This window comes from Acomys minous (assembly GCF_964271855.1).
Source record: "Acomys minous genome assembly, chromosome: 5".
Lineage (NCBI taxonomy): Eukaryota > Metazoa > Chordata > Mammalia > Rodentia > Muridae > Acomys > Acomys minous.
In genome coordinates this window covers 7694369-7719845 of record NC_140494.1, presented here as the reverse complement: position 1 = coordinate 7719845, position 25477 = coordinate 7694369, and the positions used below count along the sequence as shown (strand labels likewise).

Genomic DNA, 25477 nt, shown 5'->3' with positions numbered 1-25477 from the left:
AATACAGATGTGCCTATTCGTCATCATCCGCTAAACACACAGCACAGCCTTGAGCCCAGCTAGACTTCTAAGAGGGCTCTAGGGTCAGGCCAGTTTAGATGCAACGTGCATCTTTGGTGGAAGCTGCCCCTCCACTCCCTTGCAAGACCTTGCTGCTCGATCCTCAGTGGCCTTTGGTAAGTCCTCTGGGGAAACTCCACCTGGAGGACCCAGTTTACAGAACCCTAAATGAGACCACTGCCAAGAAGTGCTTGCTCACCCCTCCTGCAATGGCAGGGGAATCTCCCTTTCCTTTTATGAGTGAAACACAAAAAAAAGAATTCATAAGTGGAGCCAGATCCTTCTCACCAAACAGCCCACACCTCCCAGTAACTGAACTTAAAAAAAAAAAAAAGCTGGTTTGAAAAATTACCGCAAACTATATTGTCATCAAAAGGCACTTCCTATATGAGATCACAGAACAAAGTAGGCTCCACTTCCTGCTGAGCAGATCAGCCTAATGCTTAAATAGAACAGCTCCTGACGGTCATTGGCATAGTATAAACACCAACATGACAACCAGAGAGGACTGAGCCCTTGTTCTGGCATCTTCCCAATAGGACACAGGATCCAACAAACCACAGAGCATCTCATCCGGTTCCCTCTACCGTCCTGACCCACACACCAGCCGGGAAGATGGAGCCACGCTTGCTGATGCTCGGACTATTCTCATTCATAATATTACCCAGCTGTCTGACAGGTAAGAGGCCAGGGGCTGCCCCGGGGAATCTCGGGAAGACTACAGTTCCTCAGCTAAAGAGCCAGAGGGAACACTGAGGTAGAAACCTCTGGGAAGGGAGTTGAATCACGGGTTCTGTCTCCTGTCTGTGACCCACCAGGAACTCATTCTATGCCTCAGTGACCCTTAATCTATAAACCTTGCTTAGAGTGGCATGAAGCATTTTGTCACTCAAACTTCTTGAGTTTTTGGTTTTTTGAGACAGATTGTCATGTAGCCCAGGCTGGCTTCAAACTTCACTATGTATAAACAAGGATGACCTTGAACTCTACCTGTCTGGTATCTGCTTGTTTTCAGGTACTCTTTTAGCCCGGATTAGACTGGAACTCCCTATCTAGCCTAGACTGGCTTCAGGCTGGAGAGCCCCTTCTTTAGGCTCCAAGCGCTGGGATTATAGGCCTGGGCCACCATGCCCCGCAATTACATTTTCTTTTATTCTGCCACTACATCCCCAATCATAACTGTATGAAAATTCTAAAAAGCTATTAGAGACCTTTAAAAGTCCCCTTTAGTCTGCGTAAGGTGTGAGTAACTCATACAGGAAGAGATGATCTGGGGTTTCAGGGATACTTCATCCCAGGGATTCTTTGGTCTTGCTGTCTTGGGACGTTCCTTGTGAATGGGACTTCATGACAACTTCAGAAAACACAAATATATTCATTTTCAGAGCATGGCTTTTCTCTGCTTCTCTGTGTGCAGCTTCTGCATGAATATGTGTGGCCACATATGTAAATTGTGAATTCCATCATCATGGATTTTCTCAGACATTGTTTTAAGAAATAAAAGCCAACTCAGGTATCAAAAAATTCTTCACACACACACACACACACACACACACACACACACACGAGTTTTTAATGTGATCTCTCCCTCAACAGCATCTGTGTTTCATCAGTCCAAGTCAGAACAGCCAAGTCTTTACTATCAAGCATACTCGGAGGAAAGCATTTCAAGAAAACCTGTGTTATGTGCTGTGGTTGACTTATATAGGGCTCATTTGCTTGGTTTTGCAAAACATCTGTCCAGTACTTTTATGCATATGTATATGCAGAAATGACAGTAATATAGGTGGGAATGTGCTCAGAGCTACAAGAGTGCAGGGCCATCAGAGAAGGCTTCATGAAGGTGGCGTGTCCATGGAGCCCTGGGATTGGTAAATTTACCTTAGGGAATATTTCACGTAAGAAGACACGTGGACCAAGACATAGTAAGTGGTCCCATGTATTGTCTGTCCTGGACAGGAATATGGGAATTCTATGGGGTAAAGAAAAGAAAGATAGAAATGGGGCCAAAGAAATTAAGCCCCTGGACAGAAAGTTCAGTCTTTTTCATATCTCGGGGTTGCATGGGCTAGAAATCCAAGGACTTAAGCATGGTAGACAAGCACTCTACCCCCACGCTGCATTCCTAGCTCACAATTTAAAATGTTACAACTGCATTTGGTAGGCAGCAAAAAAACTTCTTGAATATGTGAGGTAATACGATTCATAGAGTACATTTCATACACCAGATACATAAATTTTACTGCAACTCATAACCACTTCGCAGTGTGGGTGTCATGAATCAGCAGAAAAGCCCACAGTCTGATTGTCACAGTTGCAAGGCTCACACCCAGCTTGTCTTTTCTACTCCCAACAAGACCAGAGGTGAGTCTGGCTGACAGTAGAAGGAAGTCAGGTACAAGGACGTGTGTCAAGAGGCAAATTGGTGCCCAGTGGGAAAGAGAATAAAGTGCCTGGACTTGCTTGGGGTCACCAAGTGGCTCAGAAACTGCCCCAGGACAAGAGATAAATCTCATTTCAGATTTCTTTTTCCTCCAGGAAGAATGAGTTTAAGCCATCAATGGGGATAGAAAGATGGGTCATTATTGGTTTAGACCACTCACTGCCCTTGCAAAGCACCCAAGACTCAACATGGTGGCTCACAGCCATCTGTAACTCCAAGTCCAGAGCATCTGACAATCTCCTCTGGCCTCCAAAGGCACTGCTCACACATGGCGACTAGACATGCACGCAGGCCAAACATTTATAGACACAAAAGTAAATAAACTGTAAATTTAAAAAAATTTAGAAAGATAAACAAGTCTTTCTATTCCTCGGGGTCGGGGGGGGGGGGGGGGAGATCCTTAATGAAATAAAACAGACTGTCAACAGATGTAATTTCTAGCTGATTCATAAGGCAGATTTTCATTCTGAAAATTTCCAAAGCCACCATTTAAAATTATGATGTGGTACAAGGGACATATTAGTCAACCTGGGTGTTTTTAGTCTCTATATCACTGGGTCTTGGGATGTGGTTATAAAAGAGAGTTCTCCTTGGTGTTGCCAACACAGCGGCTTACTGAACGCCCCGTTCTCAGAACTGTGGAAATTCTGAGACGCCCCTTGATCATCCTTCATTTTAGGAATTCTGTGATCAAATCGTTGCCCCTGTAGAGTCAACAGACAAAAGGTGTGGTGACCCATTAAGGTGATAAGCTTGTCACATCATCCCTTCTGGTAAAGGTGGCTGCCCACACTAGAATTTCCCGTCTTTAGCTTTGTTAGTAAAACACACCCTTCACGTGTGCTCCTTTAGTTTCTTTGTAGTATTAGAGATACTGTTGCTCTGTTCATCTTCAAAACAGACCTTGGAGAGAGAGGCGAGGCTTTGCTAAATATCAGGCATACTCAATAAAACAGTCATGATTTTTTTCCCTAAGTGTCTTAAACAGACAGCTTGATATGCAACCCATGCTTGTGCTCCATTTAGCTTTGAGAATTGAAAGGATAATGATTTATTCCATTCATCTATGTGCCGACTGGCCTTGCTCTGAAAGAACAGCCTGTGCGTGCTCTGTACCTTTGTCACTCTGTTCCTCCCAAAACAAGGATTTGGGGGATTCTTGTGTTCATGTATGTACATGTGTGTTCATGTGGACACGAGTGTATACGGATGAGTGTGTGTGTGTGTGTGTGTGTGTGTGTGTGTGTGTGTGTGTGTATGTAGACCAAAAGTCAGCGACATTGTTAACCCTCAGGTGCCATTCACATGAGCTTGTTTGGGGCTTTTAGTGTTGCTGTCTCCATCTGGAGATGGACTTTCTGGCTAGCCTGGTGCTGCATGGTTAGGCCAGGCTGGCTAGCCAGTGAGTTTCAGGACTCCACCTATTTCTGCTTTCCCAGGACTGGTATTAAAGGGATGTACTGCTTTTTAATTTTTTTTTCTTTTGAGACAGGGTTTCTCCATGTTAGCCTTGGCTGTCCTGAACTCGCTTTGTAGACCAGGCTGGCCTCAAACTCACCTGCCTCTGCCTCCTGAGTGCTGAGATTAAAGATGTGCGCCACCACGCCCAGCTTTTTTCTTTGTTTGTTTTGTTTAACTTTTTTTAAATATTATTTTATTTTAGGTGTATGAGTGTCTTGCCTGCATGTATATATGTGCACCATGTGCCTGCCTGGTGCCTTCAAGGGTGAAAAGAGGGCATTGGATCACTTGGGACCGAATTACAGATGATTATGAACTCCCATGTGTTGTGAGTTGAACCTGGGTCCTATGAAAGATCAACAAGTTTTCTTAACCTATGAGCTATATGTTCAGCCCCGATACTCAGCTCTTATGTGGGCTCTAGGGATCAGAACTTATGCAGCAAGCAACTTACAAACCGAGCCGTCTCGCCAGCCCTGATAACTCTATACAATTTCTTGTGGAAGCAACGAACACCATGACGGCCGAATACTGAGAAACACCTCAGTACAGAGGCTGATGGCGTTAACTCTGCTTTCCTTACTGTCCAGTGGCGGACATACATTTTACAAATAAAGAATGAGTTCTCTTAAGAAATAGAGCATGCCACCAGCGGCCAGTGAGGAATAGAAGCAGGAAGTAAATGAGCTTTTAAAGAAGTGGAGCATAGAGCAAGAAATCCTATGATGTCAAAACTTTCCTGGAAGTCACAGCTTTCAGCAAAATTCTCTCCACAAAAGGAGAAGGTCGGTACAGAGATCTTGAAAGCCCCTTCCAGTCCCATTATTCTACGTCAAGAATTATGGAAATAAAAAAAAATCTGCGCACACACACACACACACACACACACACACACACACACACACACACACCCTCCTTTTTATGCTGGGATACTTTTTGAAACAGGAAAAGTTCCCAACCAAAGACAGGTCCAGTGCCACATGGATTGAAAGGTTGTCCAGTCTCAACAGACTGAAATCTGATATCTTGGCTGTAGGTTATTTCCCACTCTCAAAAGGTGATTATTACTTCCGCACTGCTCAAGTTGTGGGTGTAGGGTAAAAATACCACTGTGTTTTGGTGAAGTCTTCTTGTGCCGGTTTGCTTGCTGTGGGGATTTCTGCCTTCAAAAATGACCATATTTCTCAATAGGAGTGGGAATCTTTTCTCTTTCTTTTGAGTCATTCCATGTGAGGAAAAAAGAGGACCTTCATTCAATGCATTACTTCAAAAAGTTATAAGCCCCAGGCCTTGGATGCCTCCGTGGTTAAGATAACATACTAACTTTTGCTGAGTTTGGTTCCTAGTACCCATGCTGGGAGTTTTACAACTGCGTGTTTGGATCCAGTGACCTCTTCTGGATTGCATGTGCTGTATACACACACACACACACATACATACACACACAAGAATAATTCTTTTTAAAATGTTATAAGCCCTTTGTCCCTAAATGGGTTTCAAATGAAGGCTGGACTCAAACTCTCCTTTTTTTGTTTTGTTGGGGTTTTTGGGGGGGAGGGGTTATTTTTATTTGTTTTGTTTTGAGACGGGGTTTCTCTGTGTAGCCCTGGCTGTCCTGGGCTGGGTTCCTCTGTAGACCAGGGTGGTCTGGAACTCAGAGATCCACCTGCCTTTGCCTCCCAAGAGCTGGGATTAAAGGTGTGCCCCGCTCAGGCCTCTTGAATATTGGCCCAATATTTCTTACACATCTTTATTCTGATTCTCAGAAGTGATGTCTCTCTATTCATCCATCCATCCATTCAGACATTATGGTTATAGGGATGGAGAAAGGTATAGCCCTTGTTCTCCAATATGAAGATTAAACATCTGCTGAGTGATTCCTATCTTGAAACTGCCAAGGGAAAGGCAACATCTGGCGGTGAGTCAACATTTCATTCCACTACCAATTCTCCACCCTGTTTTCAAGGAAGTCACCCATTTGCAGAGAAAACAACAATTAAATATCCCCTGGAAATGTTGATATTTTCTACTCTAACGTTGCTCAGATAGTTTTTGGCTATTTGATTGTATGGTCATCCTGGGCTTTGCCCTCACCAGTAAGACAACACAGGTCTCACTGGGGACTGTGTGTGGAACAACGGTTCCCAACATCAGCTGCACAGCACACTGTGCAGCTGGGATGACTGGGACTTCTTAAGACCAGTGAAGTCAGGCTCCCTTGGGAGAAGAACCAGACGTACTGATGATGTTGTTTTTATGTCTCTGCAAACAATGAGGATGCAGTGGGGATTGAAATCCAGCCAGCACTGTAGGGAAGTGAAACTACGGCCCAGGCAGGCATGGTGTGCACAGCTGTGACCCTTGCACTTGGGAGAGCTATGCAAGAGGATTGTGAGTTTGAGGTGAGGCCATTGTGATTGATTAAAACAACAACAACAACAACCAAACAAACAAGAAGAGGAGGAGGGAGAAGTGGGAGAAGGAGGGGAAGAGGAGGAGAAACACTAATGGTTCCCATGTTGGTCTGATTCCATTATTTCATTTTTATTCACTGAGAATACAGGAGTACTTCTCAAACTTTACAAGACACTTGGAGATTTTGTTAGGAGGCATTCTGTTTGAGTAGGGATTTGGTAGCTTCAGACAGCTCAAATCAGTTCAAACAGGCCCCAAGGTGAGACCTGTACTATCAGCCTATTGGCCCAGTTCTGAGCAGCAGGCTTTCATGGAACAGAAGAAATACACATGACCTAGCCACACAGAACTCGAGACTAAAATGGGAAGCAACTCCAGAGAAGATCAAATATTGGCCAAAGGCTGCAAGGTGTAGATAACACAGCCTATGGATAGTGTAAGTGCTCAGACGAGAGGGCGCAACACACTGCGCAGACAACTAAGGAAGTCGCTCTGGGAAGGGCTTGTGGAGAATCTGGCTCTGAAGGGTACTTACGAATAACAGAGGATGTTGGAAGTCGGTATTGTGTGACTGTTCAGTTGAAGCTGTAGCCATGGACATTATCTACGCATGGTCAGCTGAAGGCTGAGGAGCTGAACAGAACAAACAGGTGAACTATACCTACCATAAGCATATGTACACACACACACACATACACACGCATGCACACAGAAAGAGAGACAGAAAGATACACATACACACAAACACATGCACACATACAGATGTGCAACAATAATAACAACAATAACACTGTTTGTCTGTTGCTCATCCTACTTTGCATGCCCTTCATCCTACTTTAACCCTCAGTGCCTATAGGCATTAGCTGTCTCTAGTAGATTTCTTTGACATGGTACATTACTGACCAGGACTGCAAGGACCACATGACGCCCATGGACACGGTCAAAGAATTTTTGAGTCTTCTACTCCTACATCTGTTTTTAACTCTGACCCAGCCCTGTCAACCTCCTACCACAAGACCAGAATCTCAGGGCTTCTAAGGTGACAGCCTACTTCTCCCCTGCCAGTTCACTAGGCCTCACGAAGCAACCCTCAAGGCAGTACCGGGCACCCTACACGCAGAAGGCTTGGGCTCACATAAGTGGACTACCAGCAGCAAATGGTTTCACCCAGAAGAAGCACCATTTTATTTCTTTATTATATGTCTTAAAGATTTTACTTTATTTTCTGCGCATGAGCGTTTGGCCTGCAAGTGTGTATGTGCACCGTGGAGCCCAGAATAAGGCATCAGATCCATTGAAACTGAAATTCTGGAAGATTGTGAGCCAGTATATGGTGCTGGGAATTGAACCCAGGTCCCCTGCAGGAACAACAAGTGCTCTTAACTGCTGAGCCATCCCTCCAGGCCTGGAAGAAGCATTTTAAACAGTGATTATAATAACAAAAACCTGTGTTCACATTCGATGTGCAATTTCTCAGATATGGCATTAAATAGGTATCTGGGTTTAATTTTCAAAATAAGGTAGTTTTATTGGGTACTGTGGTCTGTGCCTTCAAGTTCAACACTTGGGAAATCAAGGCAGCAGATCTCTGTGAGTTTTGGGCCAGCCTTTTCTACATAGAGCGGTGGTTCTCAACCTTCCTAACACTGCGACCCTTTAATACAGCTCTTCATGTTGTGGTGACTCCCAACCATAAAGGTATTTTTGTTGCTACTTTATAACTACAATTTTGCTACTGATGTGAATTATATAAGTGTCTGTGTTTTCCAATTGTCTTAGGCAATTAGCCAATTAGGCCCACAGATTGAGAACCACTGGCATAGCACGTTCCATGCTAATCAGAGCTACATGCATAATGAGCCCCTGACTCTTAAAAAATTTTTAAAAGGTCTTATTATCTTCACTTTATAGTTGAGAAACTGAGCCTTTCATCAGCTAATCATTAGCTGATGTACAACAACTAGGGAGTCTCTAGAACTTGAGTTTACAGTGTCTCTACCCACCATCCTGAGCCATGGCCACCTTGCACAGGTTACCAGAATGGCCTACCTGTTGAAGCTCTTGTGTGTGTTTTTTTCGTGTGTGTGTGTGTGTGTGTGTGTGTGTGTGTGTGTGTGTATGTGTGTGTGTGTGTGTGTGTGTGTACACAAATGCATGTATATACACACTTGTGTGGAGTTCAGAGGTCAACATTCTATTTTCTATCTCTTCACTTTATTTTTTACTTATTTAGAGACAGAGTCTCTCGCTGAACCTGGAGCTAGCTTACCAGTTCAGCTAGATCATCTGGTCAGAAAGCTCCCGTGAGCCTTCTGTCTCGACAGCCTCACTGCTGGGGCTACAAGCATCCTTCACCATGCTTGTATTACAAGTGCATGCCACTATATCTCAGGACCTGCCTCATCCTCAGAACCTGTGTTCTCTGGATCCTTCTGTTACCTTCAAAGAGCAGACTGGGGGTGTTTTCCTTGCTTCTGGTGCTTCAAAGAAAGCACTTCGGCTCAAGCCTGCCTCAGCAGCCCACAAAACAGAGGAAATTCTGAGCACCTCTGGGTGTGAGTCACCACACCTTGCTCAGGAATTGCCGTCTCTGCCCACAGAATCACCCACTGTTTTCTGTTTGGAACCAAAATAGATACCTCCTTCAGAAACTGTTTTTGTGTGCTCTAAGTAATTAAAAAAAAAGAAAAAACAGGCAAAGATGGGTAGGTGCTCCAAAGGCCGACTAAGAAGGTGCTGTACAGGTGCATGTGACAGGCAGAAGGGGCAGAGTGACAAGCAGCGCCCTGTCACAGCAGGACTTCTGCTTAATTTTCTGTCTGTTGCTTTGTTCTGTCCTCTACTCATTAATTCGTTCGCCGTCTGTTGAGCAACCACTTGTGTGTTAGTCACAAGGTTAGAGAGGCAAAGATGAGTAAGACCCAGCTCTTGGCCTCCACGAGCTGATTGTTTATGAGGAAAGAAACACTGCCTGAACTCTCGCCCCCCCCCAAGCCGAGTGCTGAGGTTCAAGCACAAACACAGAATTGGTGAACACAGAGGCCACTGTCCGCTATCCCTGCAAGGCCAGCACACTGTAAGCCCTCCAGGATATTCACGTTTAGAACAGAGCGAAGAGCGGACAGCACCCCCTTGTCAGCACAAATTGCTAGAATTATTTGACCCCAACCCTTTCCATTTTGAATTTAGATCAATTTGGGTGGAGGTTTTGTGCATTGTTTGGCTCAGGAGACACCTTGCGGGAGCATTTCAGGTCAGGTATATGTGGGGTCGTTTAGAAACAGATGGTTTGCTCAGTCTCATGAATTTAGGGGCACCAGCTACGGGCCAATGGCCACCTGTCTGAATACATTTGAAGTTCTCTCCAGTCCTCAAAAGCTATGACCTCTTCAAGAAAGAGAGGAAACAAGTGAGAGAGGGAATCTCATTAATCTAATTTATGCTGTTAGTGGGTTTCCCTTCCCTCCCCTTCCCTCCCCTTCCCTCCCTCTCCTCCTCTTCCTTTCTTCCTCCCTTCACTTCCTCCCATCCCCTTCCCTCCCCTCCTCCCCTCTCCTTCCCTCCCCTCCCCCCTCCTGTCCTCCCCTCCCTTTCCTCCCCCCTCCTCCCTCTCCCCTCTCCCCTCTCCTCTCCTCCCTCCTCCACCTTCCCCTTCTCTTTTTCATCTCTTTCTGTGGAGCTAAAGCTCTAAGGCAGGACCTTCCACATGCTAAGCTAGGTAAGCACTCTACCACAGGTGGGGAGGCGGGCGCAGGCATAGCTCAAGCTCTTGTCTTTTGAGACAGGGACTCTGCCAGCTCGGGCTGACCTTGAACTTTCTGCACAGTCCAGGCTGGCCTTAAACTCATAATCTTCCTTCCTCAATCAAGTGCTAGGATTACAAAGTATATTATCACACTAGGCGTTTGTGTCTGTTTAGTGCGCTGCTGAGGATTGAGCCCAGGGCTTTTCATTCACACTAGACAAACACTTTACCACCGAGCTGCATCCCCTGGTGCTTAGCATACGTTATAGAGCAAAGAGCAATGCTTCTTAAAAGGTGTGTTTATAGACTATAAGAATAATACATGATAAATAAGTATATATAAAAATATGATATATATATATATGTAAATGAAATTAGGCCCAAAAGCAAACTGGCCCATGTCCCCAGGGAAAGGTCAGGTTATCATGTCGCTGGGCAATGGCAAAAGAAATGTTTCTAAAAGTTTTGTCTGAAGTCCCCGACATCTACGATGACGTCAATCTCTTCCTGCCCAGAAAGAACCCTGAGAGTTTCCAGGGAGTTTTGAGGCCAGTGACTTGACAGCGGGTTGCATGTTTGACACTTGCTGACTGCGGGCAGGTTGTGGTGGCTTTCCCTGCCAAGCCTCTCACTCAGCTGAGCATCAGAGTAGTGTCTGCTTCCTGTCCTTGTGGTAGTGACACCTCTGTTCAGAGCCTGATTTAGAGCACAAAGAACTTTTGTAAAGAGAAAACTTCTTATTTAAAGGAAAGTAAAACAAACTTTTTAAGAGTCTTTTTAGGATAAAAGGGCAAGGTCCTCAGCCATCCTGCTGCTACCCCTGAGGGGAGGCACGCCCTGAGGATCCTGATGTTCAGTTTCTTCTGTTTCCCCGCCTGGTACCAACCAGTCCATCACTTTCCCTTTCTCACTGTTTCCTCAGCTTCTGCTTCTCTGAGGCAAGTTTTAGCTGCTGATGCTGAGGAACTGTTGGCCAAAGCCTGCCAGGCTCCAGGGGCATCTGGCCACCCTCTTCCTCTCTAGAGACTACAGTTGCAGCCATTGATAAGCTGGGCTGTCTAGCCAGTGAGCTCAGAGGGTCTGCCTGTCTCCACTTTCCCTGCCCTCCAGTTTGGAGGTTTGAACGCGCACAGCCATAGGGAGTTGATGACACGCTGGGGAGACAAACTCCAGTCCTCACGCTTGTGTGGCAAGCCCACGGAATCGTCTCCAGCTTTGCTTTCATATATTTCAATACATATTCTTAGTATAATATACAGTATAATATGAGTTATTTATTTATTTATTTGGTTTTTCAAGACAAGGTTTCTCTGTGTAGTCTTGCCTGTCCTGGACTCACTTTGTAGAGCAGGCTGGCCTTGAACTCACAGCGATCCACCTGCCTCTGCCTCCTGAGTGCTGGGATAAAAGGCGTGCATCACCATATAATATACGTTCTTATACTAGGGTATTTGCAATGCTCAGCATAGTTGCTCCTGGGTGCCTCTTATTTTCCATGACTTTTTTGGGTTTTTTGTTGTTGTGGTTTTCTGTTTCTCTTCTAATCTTAAATTGCTGTCCCACACAGTGTTTACTTCTCTGCTCTTTTGTTGTCTTTTCTTTTCTTTTTTCTTTTTCTTTTTTGGTTTTTGGAGGCAGAGTCTCTCTATGTTAGCCTTGGCTGTACTGGACTCGCTTTGTAGACCAGGCTGGCCTCGAACTCACAGTGAGCCACCTCCTGAGTGCTGGGATTAAAGGCATGTGCCACCACGTCCAGCTTTATTTTATTTTTAAAGACTTATTTATGTTTTTTATGTATATGAATGCTCTACTTGCATGTATACCTGTATGACAGAAGGAGGGGCATCAGATCCTATCACAGATGGTTGTGAGCCACCATGTGGGAATTGAACTCAGGAGACCCGGAAAAGCAGCCAGTGCTCTTAACCGCTGAGCCATTTCTCTAGCATGCATTTATTTATTTATTTATTTATTTATTTATTTATTTATTTATACATTTATAGACAGGGTCTTGCTATGTATCCCAAGCTGACCTGGAACTCACTATATAGATAGGCTGGCCTGGAACTCATGGTGGTCACATCCTCAACCTCCTGAGCACTGGGACGACAATTGCAGGGGAAACCCCCATAGACATCTATTTGAAAATCTCCTTACCAGTACAATTTAACTTCTCGGAAGGCTCTGTCTCTTTTCAGAAGACTGTGGGTGGGATTTGCTAATTTAGTATAGCACTGCTAAAAATATGGCTTCTTCCCAGGAAATCAGTTTCCAAGATTTGAGGGGGAAAACTGGCTCTAGTTTTCAGAGAAAGAAGAGGGATATTTCTTCCCCATCTGTTTTTTTTTTTTAATCTGATAATTTAAATCAAGTTGACATTTTGTGGTAAGTTTGTGGTTAACTCTTTCAAGTGCTCAAGCTTGTTTTCAATGAGACTGGGGAGTTAGAAAAAGCCAGGCCCAGCCACCGTAAGGCTGAGGCACTGCAGGTTCCCAGACGTGACAGTTTAGAGGCAGCTATGTGTGGTGGAGAGTCTCAGTGCGTTGCCTCTGTTTTTCTTTCTAAGCGCAAGTTCCTAGTTCCTCTAGGCCTACAATCTGTTGTTTGTGTAATGACTGCCGATGAGGCACAGGTTTTCTCCAAAAAGGCCTTACTGGTCATTCGCTCACTCCTACCTTGCGGAGACTGCCATTTGGATGCAGCCTGAGGGAGCTGGGCCTCAGAAACTGTGGGTCCAGTAACACCAGAACTCACAAAGGAGAAAGGCTAGGCACCAGCAAGACACAATTGTGCAGATATGTTTCACAGTTTTCAGTGTCTTCCCTTTAATTTAAGGGAACTTCTCTTTAGCAGTGACTACACATGTGTGTGTGTGTGTTTGACACAGGGTCTCACTATGTAACCCTGGCTGTCCTGGAACTCACTATGGAGACCAGGCTGGTCTAGCACTCACACAGAGACCCATTTGCCTCTGATTCCCAAGCGCTGGGATTAAAGGTTTGCATCACCACCACCTGGCTTTCTCTCTCTCTCTTTCAAAGACAAGGTGTTATCATGTACCTCAGGCTGGACTTGAACTCACAATCCTGCTTACTGTTGAGTTTTTGATCAGTAGTTACATCTCCCTTACCTTCATACTGGTGTTCTGTTGCTCCTTCTTGTCCCGGGGATTTTCAGAATCTACTTAAATAAATAGCTTTTATTTCAGCTGACATTCTCTGCTGGGTTTTTGTTTGTTTGTTTGTTTTGTTTTTTGTTTTTGTTTGTTTTTTGTTTTCCTTTTGATCAAACCCTCCTATAGTCTTTATATCTTTTGATCTCCTTTCTTTAGCTTTATTCCGCTTTTTAAAAACTTCCTTCAGTAGACATTTAATTGGGCAATGCTTTTCTTTAATTAAACCTGTGTTTGCCTTTGGAGTTGTAAGCTTCCCTATGGACACCGTGCTAGCTGCGAACGGCAGGGTTTTATGCCTATTGTTTTCATTTTGCACAATGAGTTCCGAGTTCCCCTTTGATCCATGGGTTTATTTGGATGTTTAAGCTCTCTTTTTAAAATGTGTGAAGTTTTATTGTTGCTTGTGGTTTTGCTTTCTGCTCTTAACTTTTCATTTCATTACACCACGGTTAGAAGATGACTTTGTGGTGCTTACTCTTTGACACGTGTAGAAACCACCTCTGATGCTTTGTAAGAGTTCAGTTTTTGTGGAGGCTTCACGTGTGGTAAGGAGAATGTACATTTCTTATGTATGGGGCACACGACTACCCAAATGCCCACAAATCAAGCTTGCTGACAATTAACAAGACCTTTTTATGGCTCAGCCTTCTCTTGTTAGAGGTCCTTGGAGCATCGGTCTGTTTTGTGGCAGGTGTTAAGTTTAATTCTAGCTGGGTTACTTCTGTGTGTCCCTTGGCTTCCTGGGCTGCATTTAGTAGCTTCTGACTGGTTGCGTGCTGCTTTTACTGTAGGATTCCCATGAGTGCGGTCCCTTTAGTAGTTCAGGAGTTGTTATAGACTGTGCAGTATATGACATGCAGGATCTCTGGTTATTGCTGTGGCCTCGGCACTATGTAACTTGGAAGAGTGCAGAAGTGATTTATAGCAGTGCTTCTCTTGTGTGGAGCTGGCACAATGCATTACTTCTGTCCTTCCACCCAGGGCTGAAGAGCCCTGATCCCAACCCCACTCTTGAGCATCTTGGGACTTTTTTTCTCCTTCATTATTCATGTTGAGATATTGCCTAAGTGATGGAGGGAATGTGGTGTAATTTCTCTCATCTGTGGTGGGAGTACATCTCACCTCCTACCCTGTGTGTTTACAATGCTGGGCTTGAGCGCCAGGACCAACAGTAGCATCAATGGCTCAGAAGCAAATCAAGTACAATGAAATCCTATTAAGATAGCATCCACAGGCAGGGGGTTGGTGGCGCATGACTTTAATCCCAGCACTCAGGAGGCAGAGGCAGGCGATCGTTGTGAGTTCGAGGCCAGCCTGGTCTACAAGCTGAGTCCAGCACAGCCAAGGCTAAACAGAGAAACCCTGTCTCGAAAAACAAAACCAAAAAAACCCCAAATAAACAAAAAAAGGTAGCATCCACAACACCAATGGCCATAAGGAAGTGGAGTTAATATCAAACACACAAAAAAGGCATACAATAATAAAAGTAGAATTAATATAAAAAAGGAATAAAAATGAGAAATAGATGAAAAAGATCCAAGTTAGATCATTAATAAATACAATTAGATAAAGGAGTGTGAAAAGTAGTAGGGGAAAACAAAGACACATGCAAAACAAGAGGAATTAATTAAGTTGACTCTTCCTTCTTGCCTAGGTGACAGAAATGCTTCTTTACCCAACTTCTTGTTTTAGAGTTCACCGTGTGTGTGTGTGTGTGTGTGTGTGTGTGTGTGTGTGTGTGTGTGTGTGTAGCAGACCTTGTATTCTAGTCAAACAGCTCAAACCAGATAGGACAGCACAGAGCTCAGGCCCCTTGACGGTGAGCACTGCAAGGCTATATTCACATCCCTGAGCTACATCTGCAAACCCCAGGACTCTGACTGTAGGAGCTACCTGGATGCTATTATCACTGGCCAGTCTTGTCCATGTGCCTGCAGGTGTGAAAACTATCCCCGTCGTTAACTAATCCTCTCAATGTCTCAGAACCTCTGAGCATGGAGAACATGGCCAACCCAAAGCAATTGGTGCTGAGGTGAGGGTGGTGCATCCACAATACAGACTGACTCATCCTCCACCTCCTAAAAATCCCCTGAAGCTGCCCCTGCTTACAAAGGAAGTGCCTTCCGGTTCCCTCTGCAATGTGGGCCTTGCTTCCTATCATACAGACTGTGACCTGTAAAGTGTGTCTAAGTCACAGTTTCCTAGGTCTATACTGAATCTTGGTGTGGCCACACACTGAGCCAATCAAGAGGGAAGGCCTATTGGAACTCGGAGAGGTTAAAGTACAATAGCTTGCACGGGCAAGATGGCTCATCAGGTAAAGATACTTGACACTAAGCCTGATGAACTGAGTTCAATCCCTGGCACCCACATAGGAGAAGGAACTGACACCTGCAAAGTTTTTCTCTGACCTCCACGCATGTACTGTAGCATACAAACACTCATATACATACACAATAACAAATAACTAAATAAATTCATCAATTTAAAAAAAAGAACACATCGATAGGCATAATGGCACATGACTTCCATCTCAGCACTTAGAAGGCTGAGGCAGGTGAATTTCTGTGAGTTTGAGGCCTGCCTGGTCTACACAGAGAGTTCTAGGACCGTTTCTCAAAAACACAAAACAAAATAAAGAAAAACCACATATCAGACATCCAACGGACCGTATTTTGAGAAGAAAGGAATAAACACATAGCTCATGATCTCTCAGGAAGTCAGATCACATCCCAGCCACAACTGGAAAGCAGAAGACTTGACTGCATGCATGTAAGTGTTCTGCTTGCTCTCCCTGTGTTCATTAGAAATCCCCCTATAACCAGAGTCAAGCTTATCCTGGACATCTGGACTGCCTACAGCCCTGCTCCCTACCACCCCCTTCTCCCTGCTTTACCACATCTGGAAGTGAGGCCTTAGGGAGGTGATTATCATATAGGAGGTCTTAGGAGTAGGGACCTGTGGTGGCGTTAGTGGCTTTACAAGAGGAGATAGTCAAACTACTGCTCCTGCCCCATCTGCCCATGTGATACCCTCTGCCTTGGCTTGCTCAGTTTGCTTTATTATAGACCCCAGGACCACCTGGCCAGGGATGGTCACCACCACAATAGGCTGGGTCTTCCACGTCAACCGAGAAAATGCTTGACAAGCCTGCCTACAGGCCAACCGGAGGGGAATGCTTTCTCAGCTGAGGCTCTCTCTTCTCAGAGAACTCTAGCTTTTATCAAGTTGGCAAAAACACAAGCAAGCAAGCAAGCAAGCAAGCAAACAAACAAACAACAAAGCCACTGCCAGAACAGCTGCTACATTTTATCACAGCAACAGGAAACAAAACTAAGAAAATTACCATATTTTAAGAGATTCAAAGGCTATTACCTACATGTGTAAATGCACGTTTGAGGGAGGGAACTTGTTCAGAGTTCTCTTATGGTTCTTAGAATATTACTTCAAAAGAAACTCTGTTTCCTGGTCCTGTAACTTCACATATCAGTTACTTCTAAAACAACAACAGCAATAAACAAACAAAACACAGAGAAGTAATATTGTAGAGACTGGCGGAGAATTTTACAGTTAATAAATAATAAAATTATTTCAATGGGACACTCATCTTTCTGTCCCTTCTGAGTAACAAACAGTCCAGCAAAAGAGCCTCCTTGTAGTCTGCTGAGTACAGAAATGTATTTGTGACGATTAATCTCATTGTCAATTTGATGGGAATTAGAATCATCTTGCAAACAAATCCCAGGTATGTCTGAGGGGGCGTGATTTTCCAGATTAGGTTAATAAGTAAAAAAGACTAACCCTAAAAGTGGGTGGTGTCCTTCCCAGTGGCCATAGTCTTGGTCTGCATTAAAACGAGAAAGCTAGCTCATCATCAGCGTCTATCATTGTTTCCTGACTTCGAGCTCCTGCTGCTGTGATGTCCCACCATAATGAACTGTGAACCCTCAAACTGTGAGCCAAGATAAGCCCTTCCTTCCTTGAGCTGCCTGTGTTAGGTATTAAGTCACAGCAAAGAAGGAAATAGTACACCATGTTTCCATGCTCCACAACCCCTCTGCTGGGATAGCTTGTTTTCTGTGATCTAAACTCCAGTCAAGGGGAACTCAAACCTGGCTTGGAGGCAGGGGCCAGGATTCTCCCCAATGGGCTCCAAGTCAAATCTCAGAAGGACAAATCCATGTGGCATTGTCTCAGGGTATCTGAGAAGCTGTTTGGGTCCCATGGCTGACTGATGGTTCCGAGGAAGCTGCATCTGCTATTTGACTGGCAACTGGATGCTCAAAGTAAAGTAAGAATGAAGTCAACATTCCTTGTTGAGAACTTGGTGTAATAAAATTAATTATCTGAGTAGACAGGAAGTGCAGGTAAGCAGCTTCCACAATGAGAAAATGACAGGGACAGTTTGATGCCTGAACAGTCACCCAAATCTCTCTATAATGTTGGAGCATCATCTTCAGCCTTCTGGCCCAATGGGTTGAAGACCAGAGTTTAGTTTTACAGTTAAGCTTAGTTGTTAAAAAAAAAAAAAGCTTAGTTGTTTAGGGGTTAAGATGTTTTTAGGTCTAGATAGATGTTTTAAGTTGATAAAGACGAGCTATGGTAGATATTGATTTATATTCAGAATTTTAGACTCACCAAGATGTTCTCTTCAAGGTTGCCAAATACAAATAGCCAAAACGTTATAAATGTAACATTTATATAATTCCTGATTGTTTCATGGTTCTTCTTGCTGTAGGTAGTTTATTGCATGTATGTATAATTATATAAATGTATATGTAATAAATTTTTAAAAAGAATTTGTCTAGCAAACACACACACACACACACACACACACACACTCACACAAGAACTTAGTGTATGTTAGATGAAAATTTTCCTGGGTAAAAAGGGAGCAAAAAGAGGCGTTGGAGAGGTGCTGTATCCTGAGACAAACCACAAAGCTGAGTGCCACGCTGGACTTCCCTTCCAGTTAGTTCTTCATTTTAATGGCATTGCAGAGGCATTTTGGAACGGTAGGAAGAAGTGGGGCGGAGAGAAATTGTAAGATGCTATCGCGGCGGAAGTGCCAGTCACTGGGTTGTATGAGAGTCTAGAAAGTCAGTGGAGAGAGGCTATGAATGCAAGGGTGTTGTGACTCATGGGAAAGGCATGGCTGTGAGGGGTCAGGAATACGTGGAATTGGCTCAGATGATAACAGTCACTAAGCAAATGGGGTGGCTTGTGTGTTTATTTCTAACTCTTTCCTTCAAGATCATTACAGATGCACATTCTGTCCTTTTCCTCTTTCTTTGCTCTGTCCTAACACCTTTGAGTTTTCCACTTGAGATAATTTCCTGAAGGCAGACTTGGGGTTTTTTGAAAGATAAACATGCAGGCAGCCAGTAGACTTTTGGCACTCGGTTCCCAGCACTGTGAGAGTGCGGTTTGGTGACATGACCTCCTGGGACCTCGGTCTCCAGCTGTGCGAAGCCGGATGAGAACATCTCCCTTTCGCGGTTGCACAAAGCACTCAGGGTAACATACACAAAGCGGAGCTCAGAAATTAGGGCTGTTATTATACATTAAAAAAAAAAACCCAAGTAGGGGGGCCTGGGTGCTCTGCGTTCGTAGATAATGATCTGAACCACAACAGCAATAAATACCGTCTGGTACTCAGACAACTGAGACATCTCCCTGCAAGTGACAGCAAGTGACAGGGTGAAGAGTGTCCCGTCTCCTAGAGGTCACATGTCTCTGGCATGGGAGGAAGATTTCTGTACTTGGAATCAAAGAATTCAGTCTTTCCTTGGGCTTTTCCAAAATTCACAGAAAGGACAAAGAAGGGTCAGTTCCATCCTTGTGACTCTAGCAGCTCTCAAAGCATTTTTGAGTGTGTCCAAAGACATTCAGCACATTCTATGGTGTTTTATTTCTCACACACACACACACACACACACACACACACACACACACCATCAACTCTAAGGACTGACCACTGATTTGGGCTGGAGACAACCTTGACATTATCACCCTTGGCTTTCTCATTGGAGCTGATGTGGAAGAGAATGACTTTCAGGCCAAAGCCAGGCTGCTTATCAGGTGCCTCGCACACTTGATGTATTGGTGAGTCCCTTATAAAGCTTGGTAAATGCCTGTCCAGCAGACAGGCTTGGTGAGTGGTTCTAACCTCCTTCCTCACTCGCCATAGCTGGAAAAGGGGGAGGCACAAAAGGGAAGCCACTTTCTCAGTGCTGGCATTGCTACACACTTTTCCTTGAACCACCCACACAGCCGTGACTCTTATCTCAAACTCTGTCCACATCCTCTGGGAGCCTCTTCCTCTTCTGTACCTTTCATGTCACGCACCTGGGCTGCAGGGGTCAAATAAGTTTTCCTCTTAGACATCACAGACAAGACAATGCTACTTTCTCCCAGCCCACAGTGTTTCTCACTCACCTACCTTTCCTCCAGTCCCCAATGAGACACTGAGTAAAGTACAAGCCACTCTGAAGACACATTCCAAAACATCAAGGCCGTGCTCAATGTGCACCGGAGGGCAAGCGTCCTCAGCAAGGGTGCACAGAGCAAAAGATGGATGCAGCAGGCAGAAGCTCTCCCCAGACCTTAACTACCCCCTGTGTGGCCGAAAGCGCCAACGCCACTTGGTAGCTTATTAGAAATCGCCCAGTCTGTATCTCCAGGTGATTAGAATGCTCGCCATCATGAGCAACCTCGGCTTCAGTTCGCCTGTCATCTATTAGTGGCTCCGTCTTACTGATAAAAGGGGCCACCTGTCTTCCAAGTAGTCTTCAAACTGTCAATGTTTCTGTTTAGCTCAAGGGACACAGATGTCAAGGCAAAATTAATTCTAGCTTTATTTTCTTTCTAAAAATGAAAGTGTTAGCCGGGCGTAGTGGCACCATGTCTGTAATCTCAGCATTCAGGGAGGCAAAGGCAGATGGGTCTCTGTGAGTTCGAGGCCAGCCAGCTGTACAAAGCCAAGTCCAAGACAGCCAGCACTACACAGAGAAACCCTGGAGAGAGAGGAAGGGAAGGGAGAGGGAGGGTGGGTGAGAGGGAGGGGGAGAGAGAGAGAGAGAGAGAGAGAGAGAGAGAGAGAGAATTAAAAATAAAGGGGGAAGCTTTTCTGTTTGAGGCATAGAGTCAAAGCCCTAAAGCCATATTAAGTGGATGGCAATTAGGATAAGAAGTACTGACACTAGTCTGTGCGCCTTTATCTCCTTGCTATGTATGGGGGTCTCTTTCTGGGGCAGAAGCTAATGGTAAAAAAAGCAAAAATTACCTCCATTCCCAGTAAGGCTCCACCTCTGAAAGGTTCTACAATCATCCCAAACAGCGCCACCAGCTGGGGACCAAGTGTTCAAACATAGGAGCCTATGGGAGATCTGATTTCCACATTCAACCCCTGCAGGCACCAGGAGGAGGCTTTGTGATTGTCACTATTATTGTCCAGAGAGTCAAAAGTTCCTATACCGTCTTGTATTCCAGTTGTTCAGGAAATTCCCGGAAACACTAGATCCACAAATAAACACAACGGAAGCTGCATCATGGTCTAATTTCAGGGAGAGTGATGGAGGGTGGAAGATGGAGGAGGAAGGAGAGGGGTTTGGGGAGAACGGGGCCACCTCACACGGCCACCCCACACGGCCACCCCACACGGCCACCCCACACGGCCACCCCACACGGCCACCCCATACGGTGAATGAGACGTAAGATGGGCAGCATGTTGAACACTGGCCGAGTGTGGCGTAACTCTCCTACTGGAAGTCTCTGATCCAAACCCTTGTATTGGGTTGGCAAACAACTGCTAGCTGCTTCATTGGCCCTGTGCCCACACGAGGGGTGTAAAAGCTGAAAGCAACAGCACACCCGTGTTCCTTGGAGTCTGTGTGAGGAGTCTCCTGAAAGCCCTGTATCCCAAGAATTAAGGCAGAGAAAGGCCTGGGAGCTGATTTGGAGGAAGTGCTTTTGGGGGTTTTCAGGAGGTAAAAGCAGAGCGTGAAGGCAGCTGCCACATGATGTCATCTTAGACTGATAATTTAGAATTCCTTTTCTGAGTTGTGTACATGGAGTTCTCCTTCATGACCTCTCTGAAAACCTTCTAGACAAATTATTTTTTCTTCTTCTTTTGGCTGGTACACAGATGTTTCTTTTATGACACCAGAGTGAGAAGAGCTAAGAATAACCCAGATTTACTCTTATGGGATTCAAAAGGAAAAAAAAATTTCCAGGGATGCCTGTCTCACAGATTGACTGTTCTGCCTCAGGGTCTTTGGGTAATTTTTGGAACAGTCTGGCAAGGCCTTTCAGGAGAGAGAATTATGAGCAATTCCGGGATTTTTTTTTTTCTGAAAAGAAAATCTGAGAACACAAAGTTCTAGAACTTTCTCCATGTTCCCACATGACCTCTTTGGACATGGGACTAATCCATGACAACTATGGAAATTTCCATGGCCTTGTCTAGAAAACTACCACCATGCATTGAAGAATGCCTAGAGATGCAAAGTTATCCCAAAGATAACTCACCTTTTTTGGTTTTGCGTGGGTTTTTTGTTTTTTGTTTTTGTTTTTGGTTTTGGTTTTTGGTTTTTGGTTTTTTGAGACAGGGTTTCTCTGTGTAGCCTGTGACTCACTTTGTAGACTTCTGCTTCCCGAGTGGAATTACAGGCATGCTCCACCACACCTGGCTCCCACCTGACCCTTTTTAACATTATGTGTTTGAAAAGGTTTTGTTTTGCTTTGCTTTTTGGCTTGTGGTTTGGTACCAGATCCCAAATACACTTAAAATTAATCCTTGCTGTGCAGTGGTGGCACACACCGTTCAGTCTCAGCACTAGGGAGGAAAAGGCAGTTGAATCTCTGTGAGTTTGAGGCCAGCCTGGTCTACAGAGAGAGTTCCAGGACAGCCAGGGTGACACGGAGAAGAAGCCCTGTCTCTAAAAACAAAACAAAAACAAAAACAAAAACAAAAAAACCAAAACACACACCAAAAACACACAAATTAATCCTTGACTATTTGTGCTAGTGAAGAGTTACTCAAGAAATGCTAAGCTAATTGATTTTGTTGCAGTAAAATTAATTACAGAGAAATTATCTTTAAAGATTTTATATATTGTTCTTTTAATGTGTGTATCTCTGCCTGTGTGAGTGTACACACACTTGTATGCACAGACCATATGCCCAAGTACTATTAACGTCCATAGGATGTCACTAGGTGTCCCTCTCTGTCACTCTCTGCCTATTCCTTCGAGGCAGGGTCTCTCCCTGGACCCTTTCTCAGCTAGTCTGCAAGCGAGGAACTCCGAGCTGTCCTCCCACCTGCACTACCACTTAGGGCCGGTCTTACAGGTGTACGCCCAGCTTGCTGCACAGGTTCTGGGATCCAAGTGATTGTGACACCCAGCGAAGAGCAGCAGCTGAGCCATCTCTCCAGACCCGGACCTGTAGGTTTATTTTAGTTGTTGCTGTTGCTGTTGTTGTTGTTGTTGCTGCTGCTATTGTTGTGTGGTGTGTAGGAAAGACTGTGTGTAGAGAAGCTGTATGCACAGATCTGAAGCAATGTGATGAGTCCTGGCAGCTGTGCACAAACATAAGAAAGCAGTGAGCTCTACCACGAGAAGCTGCTGTCTCTGTGTTCGAGCCCTGCTCTGTCTGCTTTTTTTTTTTTTTGAATGTCATGTGTAAGTGGACCACACAGTGTGACTAGCTTCTTCAGTTTTGTTTTGTTTTGTTTTGTTTTTTAGATTTATCTGTTGTGTGTGTGGCAGAAACCCAAGCTTGCGTGCTTTTTAAATTTTGTGCTCTAGTCTCACAATGATAGGTGCATAAATTATTGAATTGGTTTTGTTATGCTGGAGATAAGATCTCTCTAGTAGTCCAGGCCGGCATCAAACTCAGAATTCTCCTGCCTCAGCTTCCTGGGATCTTGTGTTTGTTCATTTATTGAATCATTTGCCTTTTAGTGTTGATGTGTGGGTCTTTACTACTCTGGAAAGAAATATTGTCATATACACATTATAAATATTTTTTCACAGTTCGCCATAATCTTCTCCATTTTCTGTGCTGACTTTTTTTTGTATTTTTTTTTCTTTATAAAAAATTTAATCTGTGCAGTGGTGGGTGGAAAGGCAGAGTCAGAGCCTCTGGAGCTGGAGTCACAGGTGGCTGCGAGCTGCTTGGTTTAGGTGCTGCGAACAGAACACTGGTCCTCGTACTGCTCAGTCATCACTCCAGCCCTGTTTTTCTCTTCCATTCAGCACAAGTTGTGTCCTAAGAAATCTTTACCTATCCCCAACTTCTAAAGCCTTTATTTCTTTTCAGAAGTTTTATAGTTTTAGTTTTATGGTTGCATGTGTGATGTTTATAGATATTATATGGTTCTTTATATGAAAAAAAATTAATTTTCTCTATGGAAGGATGCTCTTTTCCCTTTACACATTTATCCACGTGGCTCAATAGTATTTGCTGAAAATATTCTTCCTTTTTTATGGAATTGCTTTGGCAAACAGGGGGTGGTGGGTTGGATGTGCAGGAATGTGCAGGAGTTTCTGTAACTTATGTTCTGTTGTTGCACTTGGTTTCATCCTAATTCCTTGCTGTCTTGATGGTTAGTTTTGCTGATGGTCTGGGCAACAGATGGTATGAGTCCCCTAACTTCATTTTACAATTGTCTTAGACACTTCCAAGGAAGTTTGAAAATAACTTGCCAACTCTACTTTAAAACGTACGTTGGATGTTTTGATTGTAATTACATTGAATTGACAGATGAATTGAAGGTAAACTGATGTGTCTTTTAAAAAAAATCATTCTTCCAATTTATAAACATTGTATGTTTCTCTATTTACTTTCCTTAAAATTTATCTCAGCAATGTTACAATTTTCCAGTCTGGTCTTCTTGGAGGTTTGGGTGGATTTATTTTTTAATATTTTAATGTGTTAATACAATTGATTTTAGATTTTTGTCTAGTTTATTCAGTATGTACAAATGACAAGCGACTTGACATTGCCACACCCACTGCCTTACAGTGCCGCTGTGTAGAACTCCTAGTGCCTTCATGGAAAGAGATATTTCAGCTATGAATAACGCCCCTTCTACAAAGCTACTTTCTGATAGTAACATAGCCACATCAGCTTTCTTATGCTTACCTCTGCATATCTTTTCCTGCTTTCCTACTTCCAACTTATTGTGGTTTTCATATTTAGCCATCTTCTAGCACAGACAGCATGTCGGTGAGCCCTGCTGTTTGCTGTCTGTCAGTTTCTACTTTAGAAAATTTTGTACATTGATGTTTAATGTAATCAGTGACAATGGTTTGATCTTCACATCTGCCTTCTTGCTCTTTCCTAGGTGCTCCACTTGTGTTTTGTTTTGTTTTGTTTTGTTTTGTTTTGTTTTGAGACAGGGTTTCTCTGTGTAGCCTTGGCTGTCCTGGACTCACTTTTGTAGATCAGGCTGGCCTTGAACTCACAGAGATCCGCCTGCCTCTGCCTCCTGAGTGCTGGGATTACAAGCATGTGCCACCATTCTGGGCTCCCATTAGTATCCTTATTCATTTTGGCTAATCAAATATATATTCAATATATATTGGAATATTCTATTTCATTTACTGCATTACCTTTTTATATGTGCTCATTATTTCATTATTGGATGCCCTCCCTGGGGTATTTGCTATGCATTCTTAACTTTCCATGTTCTAGTTAGTTAACGCCCGACCACTTCAGGCATGCTACAAAAACTTAAATAGCTAAAGGCTATTTAACCTCAACCTTCCTTCTGCAGTTGTCATGTGTTTTCCATTTGCAGAGGCTTTGTAAGCTCTATCATGTGGGGACCAGCAAGATGGCTCAGTGGCTAAGAATGCATACTGCTCTTCCAGAAGATCTGAGTTTAGTTCCCAGCACCCACATTGTGCTGCTCACCAGCTAGGACACCAGTCCGTCTCTAAAGCCTTGGCCTACTTTGGCCCACCCATCCTCTCTTCTGTATTTGCTAGACACGAAGTATCTTCAGGATAAAACTCTACTTATTTCTACTTATTCCTTCTATAATGTGCATTTTATACTGTAGAGGAAAGTGAGTGAACACTTCTGTAGCATCTCTGACATGAATACATACATACATATATATATATATATATATATATATATATTTAATGAGTTTTATTATGGCATTTCC

At 44.0% G+C, this 25477-nt stretch overlaps 1 protein-coding gene across 2 annotated transcripts in view; it reads left to right on the top strand.

Moving 5' to 3' along the window:
• Nucleotides 1-496: 496 nt before the first annotated feature.
• The window catches only part of IL2RA (interleukin 2 receptor subunit alpha), a gene marked incomplete at its 3' end in the record, with an annotated part of 42117 nt that continues 17136 nt past the window's right edge, over nt 497-25477 (top strand). For both annotated transcript variants that reach the window (XM_084783972.1, XM_084783973.1), the window contains exon 1: nt 497-739. In XM_084783972.1, coding sequence (XP_084640098.1) covers nt 676-739 — 64 coding nt within the window. In that variant the 5' untranslated portion in view covers nt 497-675. The remainder of the gene's footprint in view (nt 740-25477) is intronic.